This window comes from Artemia sp. Qi Xiang Cuo, chromosome 20, assembly GCF_049724085.1.
Source record: "Artemia sp. Qi Xiang Cuo chromosome 20, ASM4972408v1, whole genome shotgun sequence".
Classification (NCBI taxonomy): domain Eukaryota; kingdom Metazoa; phylum Arthropoda; class Branchiopoda; order Anostraca; family Artemiidae; genus Artemia; species Artemia sp. Qi Xiang Cuo.
This window is the reverse complement of record NC_142813.1, coordinates 34,697,260-34,722,405: the sequence shown is the minus strand read 5'-3', so window position 1 is coordinate 34,722,405 and position 25,146 is coordinate 34,697,260. Positions and strand designations below refer to the sequence as shown.

The window sequence follows — 25,146 nt, the reverse complement described above, 5'->3', positions numbered from 1 at the left end:
GACGCGGTAAAGACTGGATTATTCTTGCCAAATGACCATTTAACTGGTTAGCAACTGTTTCATTGTTAGAATCTGAACAAAAATCAACACCACTAGAGGATTTTGCCATAAATTCGTTTTATTTCCTTATACCACATGCTAGGCTTTGATTCAAAAAGATTATCAATTTTTTTGTGGTAATACTCAGCCGCAGTTTTTCGTATCATTTTACGTACTTTGTTGCGGAGCATATTAGCATTTCCTATTTCCCCTTCTTTTCGTAGTTGAATTTTATACTGAATCAAATCTTTAATTTCTTGGGTTATGTAAGGACGATGTGTGTTACACCGCTTGAACGTTTTCTCGGGAAAGCATTCTTCATATTTTTTTCTTAGTTCATCTTGCAAAAATTTAGCTTTTTCATCAGAGGACTCTAAATTTGCTACCTCATCCCAGGTCTGGAATGTAATCCAATTTCCAAATTTTAAGAGGCCCCTATCCGAAAGAAGACGATAGGAAACCTTCTCAATGACATACTTTACTTCATACGAAGGCAGCGGAGCCCACTTTATCATGTAGTGGTAGCTACCACCAAGGGGAGGTGGGTCTTGAGGTTCATTACAATATTCTGAAAGATTTGTGCAAATTACGTCGAGTTTAGGATTTCTGCCGTTAAGGTTGATTTCGGGGCTTCAATAATTCTTTCCGTCTTTTAAACCGTTGATCTTGGCCCTAAGTGGAGAACCTGTGTAGTCGGTTTTGGTAGAAATCACGACATTAGAAAGTAGTTCTAGTTTGACTATGGAAAGCCAGTTTGGAATGCGTCGTCCTGGTCTCAAAATACATATAATTATGTTCGAAGTAAAGATCAAATTTTTACTTCAAGAGCATTCAGTTTTTTTAATGCTTAGAATTTAATCTTTTCTAAATGTCAAAAACTTTTTCCATCGTAGTCCAAGCTATCCCAATTTCGGAATAACCGTTAATTTGAAGTTTTGTGTCCACTTGAGACCCCCTTCTTATCAAGGTTAAACTGTTTTTTTTTGTTTTTTTTTGTTTTTTTTTTCTTTGTAAACCTTATCTTTTTTCTAAGATTAGCTTGTGACGGTCGTTTCCGTGTATAAATTTTCCACACTCCTCGATTTTAAAATTTATTTAATGACTTCACACTTTGTAACTTACATTTTTTTTAATTTATGGAAATGGTACATCTCTTCCATACGTAAAAAAAAGTATAAAAAATGACATAGTTAGCCAGTGAACTGTAATACTTTGGCCGCGTTGTGGGGGTGCACCTATAGCTAAGTCCTGGCAAAATGCTAAAAATTCTGCCAAGTGAAGTCGACGAGTCGATTGTGGCTGTTGTGCCATAATATATTTTGTTTCATTTTGTTTCAACTTGAACTTATGTTCCAACGAAAAGAAAAAAGAGAAAGGGTGTCAATTATAGCTTTTCAATTTCGATGAAATTTTGAGTTAGCAAAGTAGACAATTTAAACTTCAATCTAAGCTCTTGTTTTACTTCTGAATTTTGGTAGAACACGTTATTTTATGGCCTATCCGGGAAACAAGTGCTTCTTTGGAAAGTTGAAATTGTCCTCCTTATGAGAAACGCCTTAGCGCCTTTGAGAATAACTGTCTTCGCCGAATCCTTAGAATCAGTAGGAGAGACCGTGTCGGCAATGACGAGATACGTACCCGCACACGCAATCCAGATATTGCAACCGTTGTACGACAACATAGATGGCGATACTTTGGACACATCCTCCGCATGCCAGATCACAGACTTCCTAAAATACACCTCCACTGGCAACTGGAAGGCACCCATCATTGAGGAAGGTCAAAGAATACGCTCCGTAGGACATATGAATGTGACAGAAGAGCTCTCCAGACGAGTCTCATCCCAGAGTGGGAAGACATATATGCAGCGGATAACATGAGGCAAGATTGGAGACTACTCACCAATGCCCTGTGTGCCTCCGGAGGCACTGGAGGAACTAGGGTATAAGGTAAGGTCCTCATTATAAATTTAGAAGTGGACTTTTCCATTTTTGTCTCCAGTTCAAATTCCAGGTTCGGTATTACCAAGAAGAAATCAACCCCACTGTGCCATCCAGGGTTTAACAGTAGCGTATAATTTAAGGAAAACATTTTAGACTGGTTTTTCTCTGTTTTTCGAGGGAGGGGAGATACGGGGCCTTTGTCAATTCTAAGGAAAGGCCCCCTCAATATGCGAATATATGATGAGTAAATTCCAACATCTTTGTTGCTTTTAATTAATGGGTATCATTATAAATAGTTTTGTAATTCTGACTTTTGCAGAATACCCTTTAAATTTTTGTATTAATAACTAATTTTGCAACTGCTCTGTACGCGAAATCTTTATCAACATATTCTATTCAATTCAGTTTAATAAATTGACAAAGAATATGCCAAAAAACCTCTTTGACGTTGCTCTGAACAAAAGTAAAAACTAGGTTTCACCTAGGTGTCATCTTTTTCTTTAAAGTTCTCTCAGTATCGCATCTATAGTGACACTTCAGAGTGCCTTAGATTCTGAAAATAAACTGGCCCACCAATCCTAGCTTTTTTTTATCACTTGACACTCAGACGAAATGGTTTACTTGTACAATCACATAGGTAATGGAAGAAAGTTTACTAAACATTATTAATAATATTTTGATGACGCAGAATAAAGACTATGTGTAATAAGATGGTACAGTGGCATCTATCGTCATTCTTTGGTGCTAAATTGCTATAATAGAAAACTAGACTGGTGAAGCAAATGTAATTTTCCAACATTTCTTATTTAATCAGCATTACATATGTGTAAACAGTTTTAAAAATCCTAACACGTGTTTTATCTCACTATTATCATACAGCAGCTTGGAAACTGGGTTTCGAGTTTGGGTATTCTCAGACGCAAAATAAAAGTGTATTAAATTCCGTATGTAGTTTCCTAATATTTAAATAAACTTACTATATCAATATTAAACTTTGCATTGGTGTATTTCTCATGGCAACCTTCTGTGGAATTTTGGAAATGAGAACTTTAAGCTAGGTTGTGACGCAAGGCAAATCTTCCGTGGGCGGCCAAATTTCAAGAGGGCCAAACAAAAAAATGCCTTCACAGGGAAGAACATTACGCTAGCTTCTGCTTTTTAATCCAAATTAAAAAAATTGTCTCTCCAAGGCAAAATTAGGCTGTATATTCATTTGAGACGTTTCCAAAGCATCTTTTTCACAAATACTATAGGAAGACTAGATAATCTTGCATTAAATATGGCACAACAGCCACAATTGACTCGTCGACTTCACTTGGCAGAATTTTTAGCATTCTGCCAGGACTTAGCTATAGGTGTACCCTCACAACGCGGCCAAAGTATTACAGTTCACTGGCTAACTATGTCATTTTTTCTACTTTTTTTTACGTATGGAAGAGATGTACCATTTCAATAAATTAAAAAAGTGTAAGTTACAAAGTGTAAAGTCATTAAATAAGTTTTAGAATCGAGGAGTGTGGAAAATTTATACACGGAAACGACCGTCACAAGCTAATCTGAGAAAAAAAAGATAAGGTTTACAAGAAAAACAGTTTAACCTTGATAAAAGGGGGTCTCGAGTGTATACAAAACTTCAAATTAACGGTTATTCAGAAATTAGGATAGCTTGGACTACGATTGAAAAAGCTTTTGATATTTTGAAAAGATTAAATTTAAAGCATTAAAAAAACTGAATGCTCTTGAAGAAAAAATATGATCTTTACTTCTTATAAGAACATAAGACATGAAAAGAGGATTGATATTCTCACTTTAACTATATGTAGTCTGGGACCAGGACGACACATTCCAAACTGGCTTTCCATAATCAAACTAGAACTACTTTCTAATGTCGGGATTTCTACCAAAACCGACTATGCAGGCTTCCACTTAGGGCCAAGGTCAACGTTTTAAAAGACGAATTATTGAAGCGCCGGAAACGAGCTTAACGGCAGAAATCAGTTTTTTTTTCAATATTAAAAGAATGAATTTAAACTTATAACTACAAAATTCTTTAAACTTAAAACAACAGAATCATGTTTCAATATAAAATCTCAGGAAAGACATTTCGAGTCTACATGGAGATCTTTAATGAAACGCTGGTACTGTAGACAAAATTTTCATAACTGAAGCTGAAAAAGTAACTTCTGTTCCAAATAAAAAATAGAAACAAACATTCTGCAAAAAATAATTATTATTGTTCTTTGAAATATGTTTGCATAAAATACATTCCTGATCTAGGCAATTTCAAAACTGATTTTGTTTCTTTGAAATCCTTTTTCTCTGGGGATGATACCCATTGAGCTGAATCTGGTACTCTCATCACTCTGAGCCTGTTTACAACCCAGCAAGGCAGGGGGGAGGGGAGGGGGAGAGAAAAATATTCCGGCTTCAAAAGGGCACAGTAAGATTTGAAATTAAGATTCCTTGTGGATATTTATGGGAGAAGTTTATAGCCTCATAAAAGCACACAAAATTTCAAAAGAAAAATAGGAAAGTACTTAGAGAGCAGCAGCGAGTCTCCAAAATGAAAAAATAGTAGCCTATTTAGCAAAGCCTCATGAAAAAAGTTGTCCCCATCAACCAGCTGTTCTTGTGAGCCCTGCCAGGAAATGCTAAAGGCTGTTGATCCTTAGAACTTGGAATTCTGCCCCAAGCTGGCCTTCCTATATTTGCCTTTTTGAATAAAATTCAATTATTTACTTCAACAAACAACGTTTCTTACTTGAAGTTCTCTAATGTCATAAATAGGTGTTCTTAAATCCTGTGTTCCATGGGCGAAAGCGCAATGAGCTCCGTTTTTTACACAGAATCCTCTTGCATCTGTATCATGGACACACATCCCAGACTTGTAATACCTTAAGTGGTATCTTCTTTCTACATCGCCAGCCACTCGGTGAAGTAGAGCGCATCTATCAATAAAACAAATTAACAATTTTGGTTTGTTTATACCTTTTTTATGGATATGAATTATAGGGGAACAGTTATAGCTGATTGTGGGTTGGGTTAAGTTATAATTGGGTTAACATTCCTCAAATATCAGCTAAGAGGAGTGTCACAATCAAGCATAGCCCAAAGGTCACACAAATCCCTTCTCAGGTTATGTACCGTTATGGCTATATACATATATTTAAAATTAGGTGACAAACTAGGGTCCATAGATCTAGATCCGACTCAAACTTCACCTTCAGAATAAATGACACATATGACATGTTCCCCAATAGTGACAGGGACACAACTTTGGGAAGTCGTGCATGCAGTTATTTGTTTCTGTTGAAGTTCTTATACTAGTAAGACACACAATGAAATTATCTATGAAATAAGTAATACTATTTTGAATAAGATAAAAATGAAAGAGCCAGACTTTTTCCATTCCCAACACACTGTGTTTGCAAAAATTCATTCTTTTTGTCCTCTTACACATTATAACTCTGTTTATTTAACAGAATATCCGTTTTAAGAAACGCCCAACCAAGATTTTATTTATGAGCCAACTGAACTGCATTGTCTTTGTGCATTAAACAGTCTTTGTGCATTAATGACTGCATGATAACGTTTGCTTTAACAATAAAAGCAAGTGTGCCAGATATTTTTATTATTTATCTTGACTGTTGTTTTGTCATGACCTTGTGCATACTTCTATTTTAGACATTGGCAGATGCACGGGGGGGTGGACGACTCCCCCCCCCCCCCTCAATATTTTCTGACACCTTCATTCCGATCTTTTTTTTATTCTTTTTTGAAGTAAATTTATCAGTTTGGTCAATTATTGACGCCTTTGTGACATTGCCCCCCCCCCAATTTTACTCTAAATCCGGAAGTGATTTTAGTCTAATGATGATTGCAGCCTTGCTCTTGGGGTCCAGGAAATTGATTAGTGTTAATAGCTTCCCATTTCAAGTTAGTTTTCAGTAGGCATTTGCTCACTCACCTTGTAGTGTTCATTCTTTGCAGCAAAAAGTGGACGTAACACTGGAATTTGTCCCCAATGGCAGTTAAAAAAAGCTATTAATTAATACACAAATTAATTGAATTATCTTAAGATCCTATTTAATACATGCAAATACTGAATCATGTGGACACAAGCTAATTTACCCTAATGACAATAGCCCTTTGCCAAAAAAGGTTAACCATGTCTGCTTTACTCTATTTTAGTGACTGATGTCCTTGGTTCTACAAACTGTACATATTTAATGCGTTAACGAAGTACAACTTACTCATCCCCATCACTGCAAACTCCACTATTCTCATCATATTTTGAACAATAATTATCAGGACTATAGTTGAAGGTTCCATCTTTTTTCTTTGTAGGTCTCCTTCTTTTTTGATTAGGAAAATGCCAATGAAAACAAGTGAAAGGTCTATGTTGAGTGCATTTGTGTTGTACAAAAAGAGGGCACTGTTCAACCCGAAATTCTCTCAAATACCTGAAAAAGAAACATGGTTTAAAGTAAAAATACAGAAAAGTAATTACAGCATCTAAGAAAGTACTTATAGATATGGGCTAAGACATACAATAACATTAAATCAATCTGCTGCCAATATTTTTACAGCATTATTGACTAGAGATAAGTGCTCAGTGGTATAAGCCTTGGAAGGAGCGGGTAGGTAACAATAGCTTGTTTCCAAGGAGAAGGTGGGCCAAAGATACAATAAAGTAACCTATCTAAGCATCCTTTAGACAAATCGTGGAGGATTTCTTATAAATGTTGATTTTGGGTTTGAGATAAATTAAACAACGCCTTCCCACTCTGAACTTAACCTGTGTGTAATATTATTCTATTTTTGGTTTAAAATAATTTGCAAAAAGGAAGAAAAAAGACAAACAATCTGCTGGGGGGAGCATTAAAAACTTGTTTGATCTTAAGTTCTCTAATAAATGTTTTTCTTATTGTTGGTGGTACTTGAATAGAGGCAAGGTTCTTCTTAAACATAATAAATGATATAATTCATTCTTTTTTCCATTTTACTCAATTTGTTTCTCAGTGAAAATACCAAAAGACATTTTCATTACAAAAAAAAGAAGAACCTGGATTTAAATTTCCAAGCATTTTTTAATGTAATATTTCAAAATTGTTTTTGCAACGTCTTCCTCTTGAAGTTTGAAGATCGTATCACTGTTACGTGGAGTAGTAGTTGCGTAAAAGGAAATGTTTTGGCAACTGTTTATTCATCTTTCCTTACTGTCTAACGTTTTTGACTTGTTATTTTCTAGTATTTCTATCAAATTTTGCCTTAAAAAAATAATAGGTCGGGTAATAGACCACGATGAGCTGGGGAATAAAAACAGTTTAGTCCAAACCGATGAGTCAACTCATGTGTACAACTATCAAGTGAACTCAAGTTGAGTTGTTTCAGTGCATCATCATACGTTGGGTAGTTATGTCCAAGTGTAATTTTTACAGCTCTTTTTTGTATCATATCAATCTTATCTGATTGATCTTTCGTCAAACCCGGATGCCAAGCTGGACATGAATACTCAAGAGAAGTTTTAACGTAGCTGCAGTAAACAGACTTTAAAACCTTAGTTGGCAAACGATATTTCTTCAGGCTGGAAAATGAATGTAAAAGTGAGGCCCCTTTTTTAGTAAGATAGTCAACGTGCGAGTTCTGTCTTAAATCTTCGTCCAAAAATACTCCCCGTATTCTAACAGTTTTCTTTGTCGGCAGTAGGTTAAGAAGAGAAGAGTGGTTGTCGAACTTTAGGAAGAAAAAAGTCATATACTGCAATCAGTATTCGGACATAAATGACCAGCGTAAAGATGGGGAATAGTAGTTACTGTACATTGGATATATTTTTGTTTTCAAACAGCAAAAATAATTTCTAAATTATCTAAGGAAAATGATAATACCCATTTACCAAGCTGAAAAGAAATTTGATTGTTGTTCAGTCAGAGCCTTTTGAAGCAATTTTTCAAATTACCGGATACAAGTGCCATTTGTAAGGAGTCAAAATAATAAATATTAAATCAGAGGCAATGCTCTAGTACTGCATATAGTAAAGAGCCATAAAGCTTCAATGTTTTTTTTTTTTTTTTTTTTTTTTTTTTTTTTTTTTGATCTACTTCATATAAGATCCCATAGAGGCCACACTGCTTTTCTATCATACAAAATAAGAGAGGATAAGAAGAAAACTTGTGAAGACACTGAATATCACAGTGAATACAGCCTAAGCAGATAGTTCAGCTACATACATAACAGCCATTACAAGCAAAATACAAAATAAAACAAATAAAAAGAAAACTAAATTACTCAAAAAATAAAATCAATAGAACAAATTTTAAACCTAAAATCATAAACTAATGTCCACTAAATTTAAAACACTAATATCCTCATTGGTTGTATTCACTTTCAGGGTTGCCAAAAATATATAGAACAAATCTGACTTTCTTGATTGGAAAATCTGACAAAAAACTGATTAGGTAGAAAAATACTTATTTGATAAGGTGCTTTCTCTCAAATAAACAAGAAAATTTAATAGATGAGACACCATTAGTCAATAGCTTCTATGTTAGCTTTGGAGAGGGATGTGCAGCCAAAACTCCAAAGCTTGCTAAATCTGCTTCCATTATCAGCATAGTGCCTGATTATAATAATTGCATTCCTTTCTTCTGCATTTACTCGCAAAATTACAAAAAAAAAAACCAACTTCAAGGGCTTGTCTGCAGCGTCTCAGAAATTGATAAAGTTATCACACTGAAAATTTCAGGGAATATTGAGCTAGATATGCATCTCAATGCTATAAACGGCATATCTGCAATGTCCCAGGAACTTCTAAGGGCATTAAGTTGAAACTTTCAGAGAATATTGAGGGGAATGTTTACCTAAATCAAGGCACTAGGTGCATCTAGGCTGCCAAAAGGGTGTTTCTGTGTGTACTTATTTTGATCTTAGGAACAGCTATGGGTATCAAGTTGAAACTTTTAGAGACTGCTAAAGGGGATATTAAATTCAATCAAACACACTATGTGCATTCAGTTTGTCAAAGCAGTATATGCACAATATTTAAAGAATAGTTAAGGGCATTGAGTTGAAACTCTCAGAGAATTTCAAGGGGGGTGTTGAACTTAAAGACACTATGTACATCCAGGTTTCCAAAATGGTGTAGCTGTAATATCTAAGAGACAGATAAGATTATTAAGTTGAAACATTCAGGAAATGTGGATTGGGTTGTTAAATTAAAAAGACTCCATGTGAATCCAGGTTGTTGAAATGGCGTATCTGCAATATCACTGAAATGGCTAATGGCATTAAGTTGAAACTTTCAGGGATTGTCGAACTAAATCAAAATACACCATCTGTAAAAACGGTGTATATGCAATATCACAGCAATGGCTAAAGGCATCAAGTTGAAACTTCCAGGGAATGTCGAACTAAATCAAAATACACCATCTGCATCCAGGTAGTCAGAATAACATCTTTTCCACACCAAGCAAATACTCACATCAAACTCACCAATATGTTGAGCTAAATAATAAAAAAAATACTATGTCTATTAAGCTGTCAAAATGGTGTGTGCAACATCTCAGGAACAGTAACGGTATGAAGTCAAATCTTTAATGGATTTGCAAAGGGGTGGGGTGGGGGGGGGTATTAAAATAAATCAAAAGGCACTATGTGCATCCAGGTTGTTAAAAGGCAAATATTTCTCAAACGATATACATATAATTCATCTATTTTCACTCTCTTTAATTGAAGTTTCCCTTTTCATATCTAGAATATTAATTCGAAGATTAAAAACAAAAGCGATATATATGGAACAAATAAATATTTATTACGTAATGGCCATAGTCTATTTCTCACGAATTATCCATTAAATTAACCTGTTTTGTTCTCTTAACATTTCAAGATTGGCTAAGGTAAAAAGTCTGAACTTTCAGAAAATGTTGAGATGAATGTTAAGCTTTATCAAGACATTACATGCATCCAGGTTGCTAGAATGACATCTTTTTCACACTACAAAAAGCATATGCTCATGTGACAAATAAAAGAGTTTAATGACTCAGAAATAGTTGACTGATGCCTCTGATGCATATTTATTCTCTTATTCCAGTTCGATTCAAATATTATCTTCTGAACATTCTCCAAGTATATTACCTAGAAATTGATGTTGAATATGCAATAACTACACTGAATATAATCAAATGAAATGCTCAGATTACCTTATACAACTCAGGACATGGTATGTTGTAATATAATTTAAATTAGGATCCTGTAGTTTAATTCTTAAGCCAAAAACCTGAAAAACTGGAGGAATATTCATAGTCCAGTAAATCTATGAAACTCTGGGACAAAATTGCAATATAAAAGATTTTTACACTGAATTGTAGAGAAAAAACATTCAGTACAACATATCAAAAGTCCCCAAAAATTCCCTTGGCAGAACAGGGTAAAAAACAGGGTGAAAATTGGAAAAATTCAGGGTCAGATTTATTATCCGCTTGAATTTCACGTCTGCTCTTTTTCTGCGCGGAGAACTTGAAAAAAGAATGTTATATTGTTTTATCTCTGGACTTGGTTCAATTTCCCCCTTTAGCAGGGAAGGGGGGGGGGGACAGTATCCTGGAGAGTTGTGCGATATGGCTAGTCAAAATATTGCCCCCAAGGCTTTTTGAATCGATAATTTCAAAAGACATGGTGTTAGATTCGTATGTTGCCTTTCTGCAGTGTTTTCACCGTAAGGGAGCCAATCTATCGGATTTTCAGAGTATGGGGGCAGATTTAATTCGACTGTATAATAGAAACGTAAAAATTAAATTTAAAAATTGATACAAGTCAGGTAACTTCGGTAATCACAGCAAAAGATAATTACGGTTTTGATTGAACTAAAAAGGATAATTCTTCTTCTTCTAATTCACAGCGGGCGGGCTATTCTGTTGATACTATTTAGCCCTTTTCTTTTTGCTTCCCTCTTTGGGCTACAGAGCTACTGGCTTGGTCATCTCTAATTTATTAGATAGTTTCAGATATCTTTCAGTAGATCTTTTGACTCAAGGAGTTCAAATATAAAATGATAGATATTGATTTCTGTGCTCTGTTTGCAGGTTTAGTTGGCTAGGCTCTTGACTAATAGTGAGATTTTGGAGTGTTTAAAGCACTTTAACAGTTTACAGAGCAAGGTATGTTGTTCAGACGTCAGCATATTACATTCAAATAGGCAATGGTAAATTGTTTAATTATTCAAATTACAATGCCTGCAAAGAGGGGACAGGGGAATTGAACCACTTGAATTAGAAAACTTATATGAGAATGCAAGAAAATTTAGTCCATTTGTTCCAGAACGAATGCTATGATAAATTTTAGAAAGATACTTATTGGGAAAGGGGGAAAGGATAGGGTTAATATTATTAAAATTAATATCTGATAGCCTCCATCGGTAAATATCTTTAATTGGGATTAGCCTCCCACTTGGCAGGTCAATATTTATAGCATTTTTTGCTATTTCATCAACCTGATGATTACCAATTATACCAGAGTGGCTAGGAATGTACTGAAAATAAGTGTTTATGCCACTTGAAGCAAGATTATCTATAATACTGAGACAATGATAAGTGTCAATGTCCAATTTATATTGAGGAGCTGAGGCTAGCAACTCAAGGCTTGATAGAGAGTCGGAATATATGATAATATTATTCGAATTCTCAATCAAAGATTGGTTTTGCTTAAGGTGTTCTAATGCCATGATTATGGCATTTAACTCAGCAGACATTATAGATAAATTATTATATAATCTCTCGCCCATTGCAATTTTCAGGTGAGGAAGGAAAACACCACTTGCAACCTTCTCGTTCATTTTTGACCCATCAAAAAATATTTGGAAGTGATTTTTATAGGTAATTGTATTAAGTTCTGCAAATTTTTTCTGGACAAAAGCAATGGGGGTTAAATCTTTATTCCACTTTGAGAAGTCATTATTTATTATGGGACTTGACCAATTCCATGGGGGGGATCGGGGGAAAGTGGGTGCAATAGACTTTGCTGGTATGGGGAACTTCTTCTGAATATTGGCATACTCGTCTGCAATGCCTCTATACATGGCTGGATTTCTTAACCAATTATGTAGTGTGTGTGAGCTATTTGATTCATTTTTTGAAAGATGTTTTGTCAAGAGAAAGCTACGTCTCTTCCTTATTGTTAATAATCAACTCTCCAAAAGCAGAAACTTGGTGCTTGTGGGTTTCCTAAGACCAAATATGAGACGTATTATATCATTTTGTGTTGTTACAATTTTTTGCATCTGGGTCTTATATGTGATTTATAAAACTGGAGTAAGGTTTTCTCCTTACAGCCCCAGGGTGTGGAAACAAGTCTTTTTAGTATATTTGTTTTTCTATAGCATTTTTTTATTGTGTCTGAAATATGGAGGTGAAAATTCAGTTTTTGGTCAAGCATGAGACCTAGGTAATTAATATGATTATCTTCTGGAATAGTTGTTTTATTTAGAGTTAGTTTTGCATTAACATGGTTTCGCTTCCGGTGAAATTCGATTATTTTGGACTTGGTGGGTGCAATGGGTAAATCTTAATGTTGAGAGAATTTTACAAACTGGAAAAGTGACTTTTGCAGATTTGACTGTGCTATCTGAAAGGTGTTGCCAGATGACCATAGCACCAGATCATCAGTATATTGTAGATTTGTGTGGGGTAGAATCATGTCCCAGAGATATAGGGCAAATAGGAGGTAACTGAGGACTGCTCCCTGAGGTAGGTCTTTGGATATTGTCTTTTGGGGAAAAGAGGCTGAACCAACACAAACGATGAAACTTCGCACTTCTATGAAGGATTTAATAAAAGATACTAGCTTAGTGTTTCACATTGTCATATGCCCCTTCAAAATCTAGGAAAGCTGCAACTAGGAAATTATTTTTTGAGAATGATTCATTTATTTCATTTGTTAGCAATATGAAAGCATCTGCTGAGGAGTGGTGTTTCCTGAAACCAGTTCGAGTGTGAGGGATCATATTATTTTTTCCAACAAACCAGAGGAGTCTGTGATAGATCATATTCTCCATTATTTTCCCCATCACAGGAGTAATCATTATGGGCCTATAGGACTCAGGGTTATTTTTGGGTTTATTTGTCTTTAGGATTGGTAGGAGGGACAAACATTTCCATATATTGGGGAACATAGAAGATGCCCAAGCGTGATTATAACAATTTAGCAGTTCTTGTTTGTATGAAGGTGTGAGATTCTTTATCCATGTAGGGTGTATATTGTCATAGCTGCCCCTAGTTTTGGTCCTAATATGATGTATTGCATTATTCAATTCCTGGATTGAAAATGGATTAGTTATGTACTCGGATCCTGGGCGGGGTTGGTAACTTGGGTTCATAGGAATTGGGGACAGTTTGCTTTGATTATTAGATGTTTGCTTATTAACAGAAAGAGTTGCAAATAGGTTAGCTTTTTCATTATCATTGTCGTAATGGGTATTGTTATGCATAAGCTCATACATCAGTGGGTGGGGGGAAGTCTTTTTCCCAAAGATGTGGCTTATGACTTAATGTATAATTGGCTCATGTGTTTCTCTGGAGAGATTATTTGCAAATTATTCCTGTATTTATATTTAGCATCTATTATAGTCCTTTTTAGATTAGATTCTGCTTGTAATTTTTTTAAATATGTAGTAGGTGATGGTTTTTTTATGAATTCTGTCCTAGCTGCCTTTTTTATTCTCCATTTATTTAGGCACTCATTTGTCCACCATGCTTTAGGAATTTGTTTAGGGAATGTTTTCTTAGGTGTTGTCCTGGGGATAGCATGATTAGTTGTATTTATTAGTAAAGATGTCAAAGCTTCAGCATGTGTGTCAACTGTTGTGTTTGAAATGCATGAAATTTGGGTGAAACTTGTAATTTCATCATTTAGCTTATTTTGGAACATAGACCAATTTGCTTTAGTGTTGATATATTTGGATGTATGAGATAAAGTTTCAGCAGGTTCATTTAGGGAGCAAACTATAGCAAAGTGGTCAGTACATAGACTATTTATTTTATTTATGTAAATTTTATTCAAAAAATTTAATGACACAATTTGTAGGTCAATTGTGGAGAGTCTGGCGTTTTTGGGGTTGAGATAAGTCTTCCGGTTTGGAGTGGTAACAAAAGCTAATTCAGTATTACTTGAAATTATATGCTCAATGAATTTACCAGCTTTTTTTGTTGGTTTATTCCCCCACAAGAGGCTGTGTGCATTGAAGTCTCGACAAATGATGATATTTTTAACATATTAGAATTATTTATATAGTTAAAGAAATCCTTGGCATCTGTAGTTTGGCCATTAGGGTTATAAAAGCTTATTATGTAGGTTTTTAAATTATTCAGCCAAACACTGATACCAATTGCATCAAAATCATTTGCAAAATATGGAAAATTGATGCCACAAAATTTTATATTATTTTTAACAAATAGAGCTACCCCACCTCCTTTTTTCTCTGAATATCTATCCTTTCTGAGGATATTATATCCCGGAGACTTAATTTGTTGATTTTGGGTTAAATGAGTTTCCTGGAGACAAGCAATATTAATGGAATTATTATTCATAAAAGATATTAGTTCATTTAGTTTATTTTCTGTGAGTGATCTTACATTCCATTGGAGTATTGATATATGTTGTTTTTTTTATTTATTCTTCATATGACTGTGTATTAATGTTCAGCTTTGTTAAAAGTAAAGCAAGATCTTTTTTTGCTTGAATGAGCATATCATGTGGGAAGTATGTTCATGGCCTGAACTGCATTACAGTTTAGAAAAAAATAAACATATATTTGGGGATTGCAATTTTGGTTGTGTATCCTTTTTGTTGGTTAAGGGATTAATTCCTGGTAGTGTTTCTGGTTTGTTTCTTCTTGGGAGGGGGGGCCAGGCTGACCTCATCTCAGCAGAAAAGGAGGCTTGTTGGCTTGGCGATTCCTTCTGATGGGGAATTGAGCTAGGGGGCTGACAAGCTGGTGTCTTATATGGGGTGCTGGATGCCTTGGGGGCATGGGCCTGGGGGGATTTGGTTGGCTTCATTACAGGCTTTATTTGGTATTGTTGGGCAGCATTTGCTTCCATTGCTGCAAAGGGGTATGGGATAGCTTTTTCTGTTGACTTTTGGAGAGTTACTGCTCTTTTTGTATGTGTTGGGAATAATAGTGCTTTTGTAGATTCATGAGGTCTTTTGATATTCATGATTGTGAGCTGAGAGTTGTTGATAGTTTTCAGCTTTGTAGTAAAGGATTCTATACAATTACTATACTCTCGGAAAACTTCTTTACAGTTATTTGTCGTGTGTCACTGATTGTGACCTTTCTGATACTGGATAGGCTTAGGTTTGTATTCCTTGTGTGGTTTGATTTGCCCAAATAGGAATAATTTTTCTGGGATATTAATTTTTTCCTTCAGTGTGAATAAGAAGGATTTACTAGTTTTTAGGCCATTAAAGTTAGGTTTGCCAAGTTGGGTAACATCCTCAACTGGAATTGTGTTTTCAGCCCTATCTGAGAGCCTTTCTTTTAACTCCTAAGTAGATATCTCTGTGGGAACATTATAAACTACTATTTTGTTAGTGATTATGCTGGGTTCCAATTAGATGCAATAATTGGGGTATTCAGAAGGGATTTTAGGTTAATTATTGTATCTGCTGATTTCTGATCTTCTACAGCTATTAGAAGAGATCCATCACGGTTAATATTAAGAGAGAACATTGATTTTAGCAATTTAAAAATTGCAACTCTTATTGCAGTGATCATTTTTATTTCAAAAAGGGTAGTAGGAGTAATTTTAAGGTAAATTCCTAAGTTTTTGGAGGGAGGATCTTGGGCAGGGAGAGGGGAAATGCTTTTGATTGGGGAGATTTTTTTCCTTTTTTTAGAGCTTCTAGAGAGGACCTTTTGAAACCCATTATCATCATTTATGGTTATATTAGCCCCTAAACTTATCGTTGTCCTATTCTCCGAATTGGAGCTATCATTTGAACTTTGAGATAGTGTGCTTGACCAGCCAAGACGGGTATCTTTCACTATGGCACTTTCACTGGAACTTGATTTGGGATCTGGTGGGACTTTTTTTTTGGAAGAATTCTAAACATTGCCTATTCGACAAAACTTTAAACAAACAAACAAAACTAAAAAAAGAAGGGAAAATAGAATGATATCAAACCGTCTGCACTATACTATGGGGAGGAGAAACACCACAGTATAGCCCTGAGGATGAGTTGAGCAGGATTGGTTTGGTACAACTGCTGATTAGAAGCGATAATAATTCACAAGAAAATTTATTTTAATTTTCTTATAGAGTTGCTGCTGTTGCGTGTGGATAAGATCAAGGATTTGTACTAAACATCGTCTTCTCTATCGTTATCGACAAGAACACCCTAATTGGAATATGCTATTCGTTGGCAGTATTTACAAACAACTGTACAAGGCAATCCATTTTTTTGATAACAAAAACTTGAACTTTCATATCTGGAACGTGTGCAGCTGCAACGAATCACATTTACCAGATGAGGCGGAGCAGGTCCGATGTCTGTCATGATCGGAGTCAGGCGTCCGTCATGTAATCGTAAACCCCAGTCTCTCGGGTCGAGTTCTGACGCAGTATTACGCCATTCCAATACCTGATAGAAGACTCTATAAGAATGAAATTCCACAGCCAATGGAGTTGGTGAAAGTCTCTCTGGGTTCACTAAAGTTGATGTCTTTGAGCTGTTAATTTTTTTTAAGAAAACCCTGTACCTAGCTTTGCTGAAACCCTCCCCTTTCTTAGCCTTGTAGAAACACAGCAAAATATTTTCACCAGCTTGCTGGACTTCCTAAATTTTCACAGTTATTCCTAAATTTTTCATGGCTTTTGGGGAATGACAGGTCATGCTGCTTTCCTATCCCAAACAAACGAGACGTCGTGTCGCAACCAAGAAAAGCGTGGTCAACAAGAATACAGTGACAAACCTATTCCAGCAATCTTTTGATACAGTTCCTGCACCAGTATTTAGGTGACAGCACTCTTGACTTGGTACTGGTTTTGAAGTAGAGACTCCTTGCTTCCAGAGGCAGGTGATGGAGGAAAAGGATCAATAAATTAGTGTTGTTTCCAACTACTGCAGTTGCCCTTTCCTTGCCTGCATTAACAGGTACTAATGCAATCAGAATGTCCACATCTCTCTGCAAGAAGGACAGTGAGGCCAGCTTGGACAAGCTTCATACCAATAGCTCGAATAATGTCCTGCTTCTTCTTTCTTCTTCTTCTATTTAACAGCAGGCGGGCTTTTCAGTAATGCTATTTAGCCCTTTTCTTTTTGATTCACTCTGTGGGCTACAGAGCTACTGGCTTGATTGCCTCATATTTATTAGATATTTTCAGATATCTTTCAGTAGATCTTTCGCCTCTAGGAGTTCAAATATAAGAAGATAGATGTCGATTTCTATGCTCTGTGTGCAGGTATAGTTGGATAGGCTCTTGGCTGATAGTGAGATTTTGTGGTGTTTGAAGCATTTTAGCAGTTTACAAAGCAAGGTATGTTGTGCGGACGTCAGCATATTACATTCAAATAGGCAATGGTCAATTGTTTCATTATTCATATTACAATGCCTGCAAAGAGGGGACATGGGAATTGAACCACTTGAATTATAAAACTTATACGAGAATGCAAGAAAATTTAGTCCATTTGTTCCAGAACGAATTCTATGATAAATTTTAGAAAAATACTTATTGGGAAAGGGGGAAAGGATAGGATTAATCTTATTAAAATTAATATCTGATAGTCTCCATCGGTAATAATCTCTAATCGGGATTGGTCTCCCACTTGCCTGGTCAATATTTATAGCATTTTTTTGCTATTTCATCAACCTGATGATTACCACTTATGCCAGAGTGGCTAGGAATATACTGAAAATAGGTTCTTATGCCACTTGAAGCAAGATTATCTATAATGCAGAAACAATGATAAGTGTCAATGTCCAACCTATACTGAGGAGCTGAGGCTAGCAACTCAAGGCTTGATAAAAATTTGGAATATAAAACAATAGTTTTTGAATTTGCAATCTAAGGTTAGTTTTCCTTAAGGTGTTATAATGGCATGAATTTGGCATTTAACTCAGCAGACATTACAGATAAATTATTATATAATCTTTCGCCCATTGCAATTTTCAGGTGAGGAAGGAAAGCACCACTTGCTACCTTCTCATTCATTTTTGACCCATCAACAATTATTTGGAAGTGGTTTTTATAGGTAATTGTATTAAGTTCAGCAATTTTTTTCTGGACAAAAGCTATGGGGGTTAAATCTTTATTCCACTTTGAGAAATGAATATTTATTATGGGAATTGACCAATTCCATGGAGGGTATTGGGGGAAATAGGTGCAATAAACTTTGCCGGTACGGGGAACTTCTTCTGAATATTGGCATACTCATCTGCAATGCCTCTATACATGGCTGGATTTTTTAACCAATTATGTAGGGTATGTGAGCTATTTGATTCAATTTTTGTAAGATGTTTTGTCAAGAGAAAGCTACATCTCTACCTTATTGTTGTTAATCTACTCTCCATAAGCTGAAACCTGGTGCTTGTGGGTTTCCTAAGACCAAATTACATCAGACCAAATAAAGTTTCCTAAGACCAAATAAGCCTTATTACATCATTTTGTGTTGTTTTAATTTTTTGCATCTGGGTCTTTGCACACGCACTATAGACGATGAGCCCATAGTCAATATGGGGTCTTATATGTGATTTATAGAACTGGAGTAAGGTTTTCTCCTTACAGCCCCAGGGACTGGAAAGAAGTCTTTTTAGTATATTTGTTTTTCTATAGCATTTTTTATTGTGTTTGAGATGTGAAGGTGGCAATTAAGTTTTTGGTCAAGCATGAGACCTAGGTAATTAATATGATTATCTTCTGGAATAGTTGTTCCATTTAGAATTAGTTTTGCATTAACATGGTTCCGCTTTCGGTGAATTTGGATTATTTTTGACTTGGTAGGTGCAATGGGTAAATCTAAATGTTGAGAGAATTTTTCAAATTGGAAAAGTGACTTTTGCAGATTTGACTGTGCTATATCAAAGGAGTTGCCCGATGACCAAAGCACCAGATTGTCAGAATATTGTACACGTGGGTGGGATAGACCCATGTCCCAGAGACATAGGGTAAAATGGAGGCAACTGAGGACTGAGCCCTGAGGTGGGCTTTTGGTTAATCTCTTTTGGCAAAAAAAGGCTGAACTAGCACAAATAACGAAACTTGACACTTCTATGAAGAATTTTATAAGAGATACCAGCTTGGGGGATAGTCCAAGGTTTGCAAGTTTGTTTAAAAGGATTTGGTGGATCACATTGTCATATGCCCCTTCAAAATCTAGGAAAACTGCAACTAGGACATTATTTTTTTAGAATGATTCACTTATTGCATTTGTTAGCAAAATGAAAGCATCTGTTGAGGAGTGGTGTTTCCTGAATCCAGTTTGAATGTGAGGAATCATATTATTTTTTTCAAAAAACCCGAGGAATTGGTAAAAGATCATTTTCTCCATTATTTTACCCATCTAAAGAGTAATCATTATGGGCCTATAGGACTCAGGGTTATCTTTGGGTTTATTTTTCTTTAGAATTGGTAGGAGGGACGAACATTTCCATATATTGGGGAACTTAGACGATGCCCAAGCGTGATTATAACAATTTAGCAGTTCCTGTTTGTATGAAGGGGTGAGATTCTTTATCCATGTAGGGTGTATATTGTCATAGCTGCTGCTAGTTTTGGTCCTAATATGATGTATTGCATTATTCATTTCCTGGATTGAAAATGGACTTGTTATATACTCGGATCCTGGGCATGGTTGGTAACTTGGGTTCATAGGAATTAGGGACATTTTCCTTCAATTATTTGATGTTAGCTTATTAACAAAAAGAGTTGCAAACAGCTTAGCTTTTTCATTATCATTGTCATAACGGGTATTATTATGTATGAGCTCATGCAGGAGTGGGTTGGGGGAAGTCTTTTTTCCACAGATGTGGCATATAACTTTATGAAAAATTGGCTCATGTATTTCGCTGGAGAGATTATTTGCAAAATTATTCCAGTATTCATATTTAGCATTTATCATAGTTCCTTTTAAATTGGTTTTTGCCTGTATTTTTTTTAAATATGCAGTAGATAATGGTTTTTATAATGCTCTTCTAGCTGCCCTTTTTGTTCTCCATTTATTTTGGCACTTATTTCTTCACAATGCTTTAGGAATGTGATTAGGGAATGTATTCTTGGGTGTTGTCCTGGAAATAGCATGAATAACAGTATTTATTAGTAAAGATGTCAATACTTCAGCATGCGTGTTAACTGTTGTGTTTGAAATACATGAATTTTGGGTGAAACTTGTAATTTCATCATTTAGATTATTTTGGAACATAGACCAATTTGCTTTAATCTTGATATATTTGGAGGTATGTGATACAGTTTCAGCAGGTTCATTTAGGGAGCAAACTATAGCAAAGTGGTCAGTACATAGACTATCAATTTTATTTATATAAATTTTATTCAAAATATTTAATGACACAATTTGTAGGTCAATTGTGGAGAATCTACCACTTTTGGGGTTGAAATATGTATTCAGGTTTGGAGGGGTAGCAACAGCTAATTCAGTATTATTTGAAGTCATATGGTCAATCAATTTACCAGCTTTATTTGCTGGTTTATTCCCCCACAAAAGGCTGTGGGCATTGAAGTCTCAATGCCCACAGCCTTCAATGTTCAATGTTCAGCTTTGTTAATAGTAAAGCAAGATCTTTTTTTGCTTGAATGAGCATATCATCAGGGATGTAGATTTTTGCCAATTCTGCAATGATTTTTGTTTTCTGTTGTTGATGTATGTTTATGGCCTGAACTGCATAACAGTTTAGAATGAATAAGCATATATTTGGGAATTGCATGTTTGGCTGTGTATCCTGTTTGTCAGTTAAGGGATTAATTCATGGTAGTGTTTCTGGCTTGTTTCTTCTTTGGGAGGGGGGCCCGACTGACCTCATCTCACCGGACTTGGTGATTCCTTGTTGACTTGGTGATTCCTTCTGATAGGGATGTGAGCTAGGGGGATTAGAGGATGGTGTTTTATGCAGAGGTACTTGATGCATGGGGGACGGGGGCCGGGGGGGATTGGATTGGTTTCTTTACGGCTTTATTTGGGGTTGTTGGGCAGTATTTACTTCCATTGCTGCAAAAGGGTATGGAATGTCCTTCTCTGTTGCTATTTGGACACTCCAAATTATGGAGTGTTAGTGCTCTTTTCTTATATGCAGGGCATAGTGATTTATTGGTAGATTCATGTGGGCCTTTGCAATTGATAGACGTAAGCTGAGTGTTGTTGCAAGTTTTCAACTCTTTAGGATAGATAGCTTTACAATCAATACACTCTAGAAAAAACTCATTGCATTTGTTTGTTGTGTGCCCCAGTTTGAAACACTGGATAGGCTTTGGTTTGTATTCCTTGTGTGGTTTCATTTGCCCAAATAGGAATAACTTTTCTGGGAAGTTAATTTTTTCCTTCAGTGTAAATAAGAAGGATCTACTAGTTTTTAGGCCATTAGAGTTAGGTTTACCAAGTTGGGTAACATTCTTCAACTGGGATTGTGTTTCCAGCCCTATCTGAGAGCCCTTACATTATAACATTATAAACTACTATTTTTGTTGGGGATTGTTTTGGGTTCCATTTAGATGCATTAATTGGGGTATTGAGGAGGGATTTTAGATTAATTATTGTGTCTGCTGATTTCTGATCTTGGACAGCTATTAGCAGAGATCCATCACTGTGAATATTAAGAGAGAACATTGATTTTAGCAATTTGAAAATTGCAACTCTTATTGCAGTAATCTTTTTTATTTCTAAGAGGGTAATAGAAGAAATTTGAAGGTAAATTCCTAAGTTTTGGGAGGGAGGATCTTGGGCGGGGAGAGGGGAAATACTTTTGATTGGGGAAATTTTTTTACTTTTTTTAGAGCTTCTAGAAAGGACCTCTTGAAACCCATTATCATCATTTATAGTGACATTAGCCCCTACACTGATCATTGTCCTTATCTCAGAATTGGAGCTATCATGTGAACTTTGTGATAGTGAGCTTGACCAGCCAAGATAGGCATCAATTTCACTGGTATTTGGGGTGGGATCTGGGGGGACATTTTTTTTGGAGGACTTCTAGGCATTGTCTATTGGAATAAGCTTTAAACTAAAACAATAAAGGATATTACAATGATAACAGACCGTCTGCACTCTACTGTGGGGAAATTTTCACCATCCACAAAAGAAACACCACAGTATGATCCTGAGGAGGATTTGAGCACGATTGGTTCGGTACAACTACTGATTAATTGAGATAATAATTCACAAAAAATTTATTTTAAATTTCTTAAAATGTTGCTGCGGTCAAAAAAACCCTGTACCTAGCTTTGCTGAAACCCTCCCTTTTCTTAGCCTTGTAGAAACACAGAAAAATATTTTCACCAGCTTGCTGGACTTCTTCTTTCATAGAGTGCGGACTAAGGAATACTTCACAGTTATTCCTAAATTTTTCATGGCTTTTGGGGAATGACATGTCATGCTGCTTTCCTATCCCAAACAAACGAGACGTCGTGTCGCAACCAAGAAAAGCGTGGTCAACAAGAATACAGTGACAAACCTGTTCCAGCAATCTTTTGATAAAGTTGATGCACCAGTATTTAGGTGACAGCACTCTTGACTTGGTACTGGTTTTGAAGTAGAGATTCCTGGCTTCCTGAGGCAGGTGATGGAGGAGAAGGATCAATAAACCAGTGTTGTTTCCAACTACTGCGGTTACCCTTTCCTTGCCTCCATTAACAGCTGCTAATGCAATCAGAATGTCCACATCTCTCTGCATGAAGGACAGTGAGGCCAGCTTGGACAAGCTTCATACCTTCTTCTTCTTCTTCTAATTCACAGCAGGCGGGCTATTCAGTTGGTACTATTTAGCCCTTCTCTTTTTGCTTCACTCTGTGGGCTACAGAGCTACTGTCTTGGTTGTCTCTTATTTATTAGATATTCTCAGATATCTTTCAGTAGATCTTTTGACTCACGGAGTTCAAATATAATACAATAGATATCGATTCCTGTTCTCTGTCTGCAGGTATAGTTGGCTAGGCTCTTGGCTGATAGTGATATTTTGTGGTGTTTGAAGCATTTTAACAGTTTACAAAGCAAGGTATGTTGTGCAGACGTCAGCATATTACATTCAAATAGGCAATGGTCAATTGTTTCATTATTCATATTACAATGCCTGCAAAAAGGGACAGGGGAATTGAACCACTTGAGTTAGAAAGCTTATATGAGAATGCAAAGAAATTTAGTCCATTTGTTCCAGAACGAATTCTATGATAAATTTTAGAAAGATACTTATTGGGAAGGGGGAAAGGATAGGATTAATCTTATTAAAATTAATATCTGATAGCCTCCATTGGTAAATATCTCTAATTGGGATTGGTCTCCCACTTGGCTGGTTAATATTTATAGCATTTTTTGCTATTTCATCAACCTGATGATTACCACTTATGCCAGAGTGGCTAGGAATGTACTGAAAATAAGTTTTTATGCCACTTGAAGAAAGATTATCAATAATACCGAGACAATGATAAGTGTCAATGTCCAACTTATATTGGGGAGCTGAGGCTAGCAACTCAAGGCTTGATAGAGAGTCGCAATAGATGATAATATTATTCGAATTTGCAATCAAAGGTTGGTTTTGCTTAAGGTATTCTAATGCCATGATTATGGCATTTAACTCAGCAGACATTATAGATAAATTATTAAATAATCTCTCGCCCATTGCAGTTTTCAGGTGAGGAAGGAAAACACCGCTTACAACCTTCTCATTCATTTTTGACCCATCAACAAATATTTGGAAGTGATTTTTATAAGTAATTGTATTAAGTTCTGCAAATTTTTTCTCGACAAAAGCAATGGGGGTTAAATCTTTATTCCATTTTGAAAATTCAGTATTTATTATGGGAAATGACCGATTCCATGGAGGGGATTGGGGGAAAGTAGGTGCAATAGACTTTGCTGGTACAGGGAACTTCTTTTGAATATTGGCATACTCATCTGCAATACCTCTATACATGGCTGGTTTTTTTTTTTTTACCAATTATGTAATGTGTGTGAGCTATTTGATTCAATTTTTGAAAGATGTTTTGTCAAGAGAAAGCTACGTCTCTCCCTTATTGTTGTTAATCTACTCTCCATAAGCAGAAACTTGGTGCTTGTGGGTTTCCTAAGACCAAATATGAGGCGTATTATATCATTTTGTGTTGTTTCAATTTTTTGCATCTGGGTCTTTGCACATTCACCATATACAATGAGCCCATAGTCAATACGGGGTCTTATATGTGATTTATAAAACTGGAGTAAGGTTTTCTTCTTACAACCCCAGGGTGTGGAAAGAAGTCTTTTTAGTATATTTGCTTTTCTATAGCATTTTCTTATTGTGTTTGAAATGTGGAGGTGGAAATTAAGTTTTTGGTCAAGCATGAGACCTAGGTAATTAATATGATTATCTTCAGGAATAGTTGTTTTATTTAGAGTTAGTTTTGCATTAACATGGTTTCGCTTCCGGTGAAATTGGATTATTTTTACTTGGTGGGTGCAATGGGTAAATCTGAATGTTGAGAGAATTTTTCAAACTGGAAAAGTGACTTTTGCAGATTTGACTGTGCTATCTGGAAGGTGTTGCCAGATGACCATAGCACCAGATCATTAGCATATTGTAGATTCGTGTGGGGTAGGTTCATGTCCCAGAGATATAGGGCAAATAGGAGGCAACTAAGGACTGCTCCCTGAGGTAGGCCTTTGGTTATTGTCTTTTGGGGTGAAGAGGCTGAACCAACACAAACGATGAAACTTCGCACTTCTATGAAGGATTTAATAAAAGATACTAGCTTAGGGGCTCCAAGGTTTGCAAGTTTATTTAAAAGGATTTGGTGGTTCCCATTGTCATATGCCCCTTCAAAATCTAGGAAAGCTGCCACTAGGAAATTATTTTTTGAGAAAGATTCATTTATTGCATTTGTTAGCAAAATGAAAGCACCTGTTGAGGAGTGGTGTTTCCTGAATCCAGTTTGAGTGTGCGGGATCATATTTTTTTTTTCAACAAACCAGAGGA

General features: G+C 35.8%; 1 protein-coding gene across 3 annotated transcripts in view; it reads right to left on the bottom strand.

Annotated features, from left to right (window-relative positions):
• The window catches only part of LOC148940139 (RING finger protein unkempt homolog), a 96,388-nt gene that overhangs the window by 43,755 nt on the left and 27,487 nt on the right, over positions 1-25,146 (bottom strand). For all 3 annotated transcript variants that reach the window (XM_089105839.1, XM_089105841.1, XM_089105840.1), the window contains exons 2-3: positions 6,236-6,445; positions 4,744-4,930 (exon numbers count right to left, since the gene is read on the bottom strand). In XM_089105839.1, the coding sequence (XP_088961965.1) occupies positions 4,744-4,930; positions 6,236-6,445 (397 nt within the window). The remainder of the gene's footprint in view (positions 1-4,743; positions 4,931-6,235; positions 6,446-25,146) is intronic.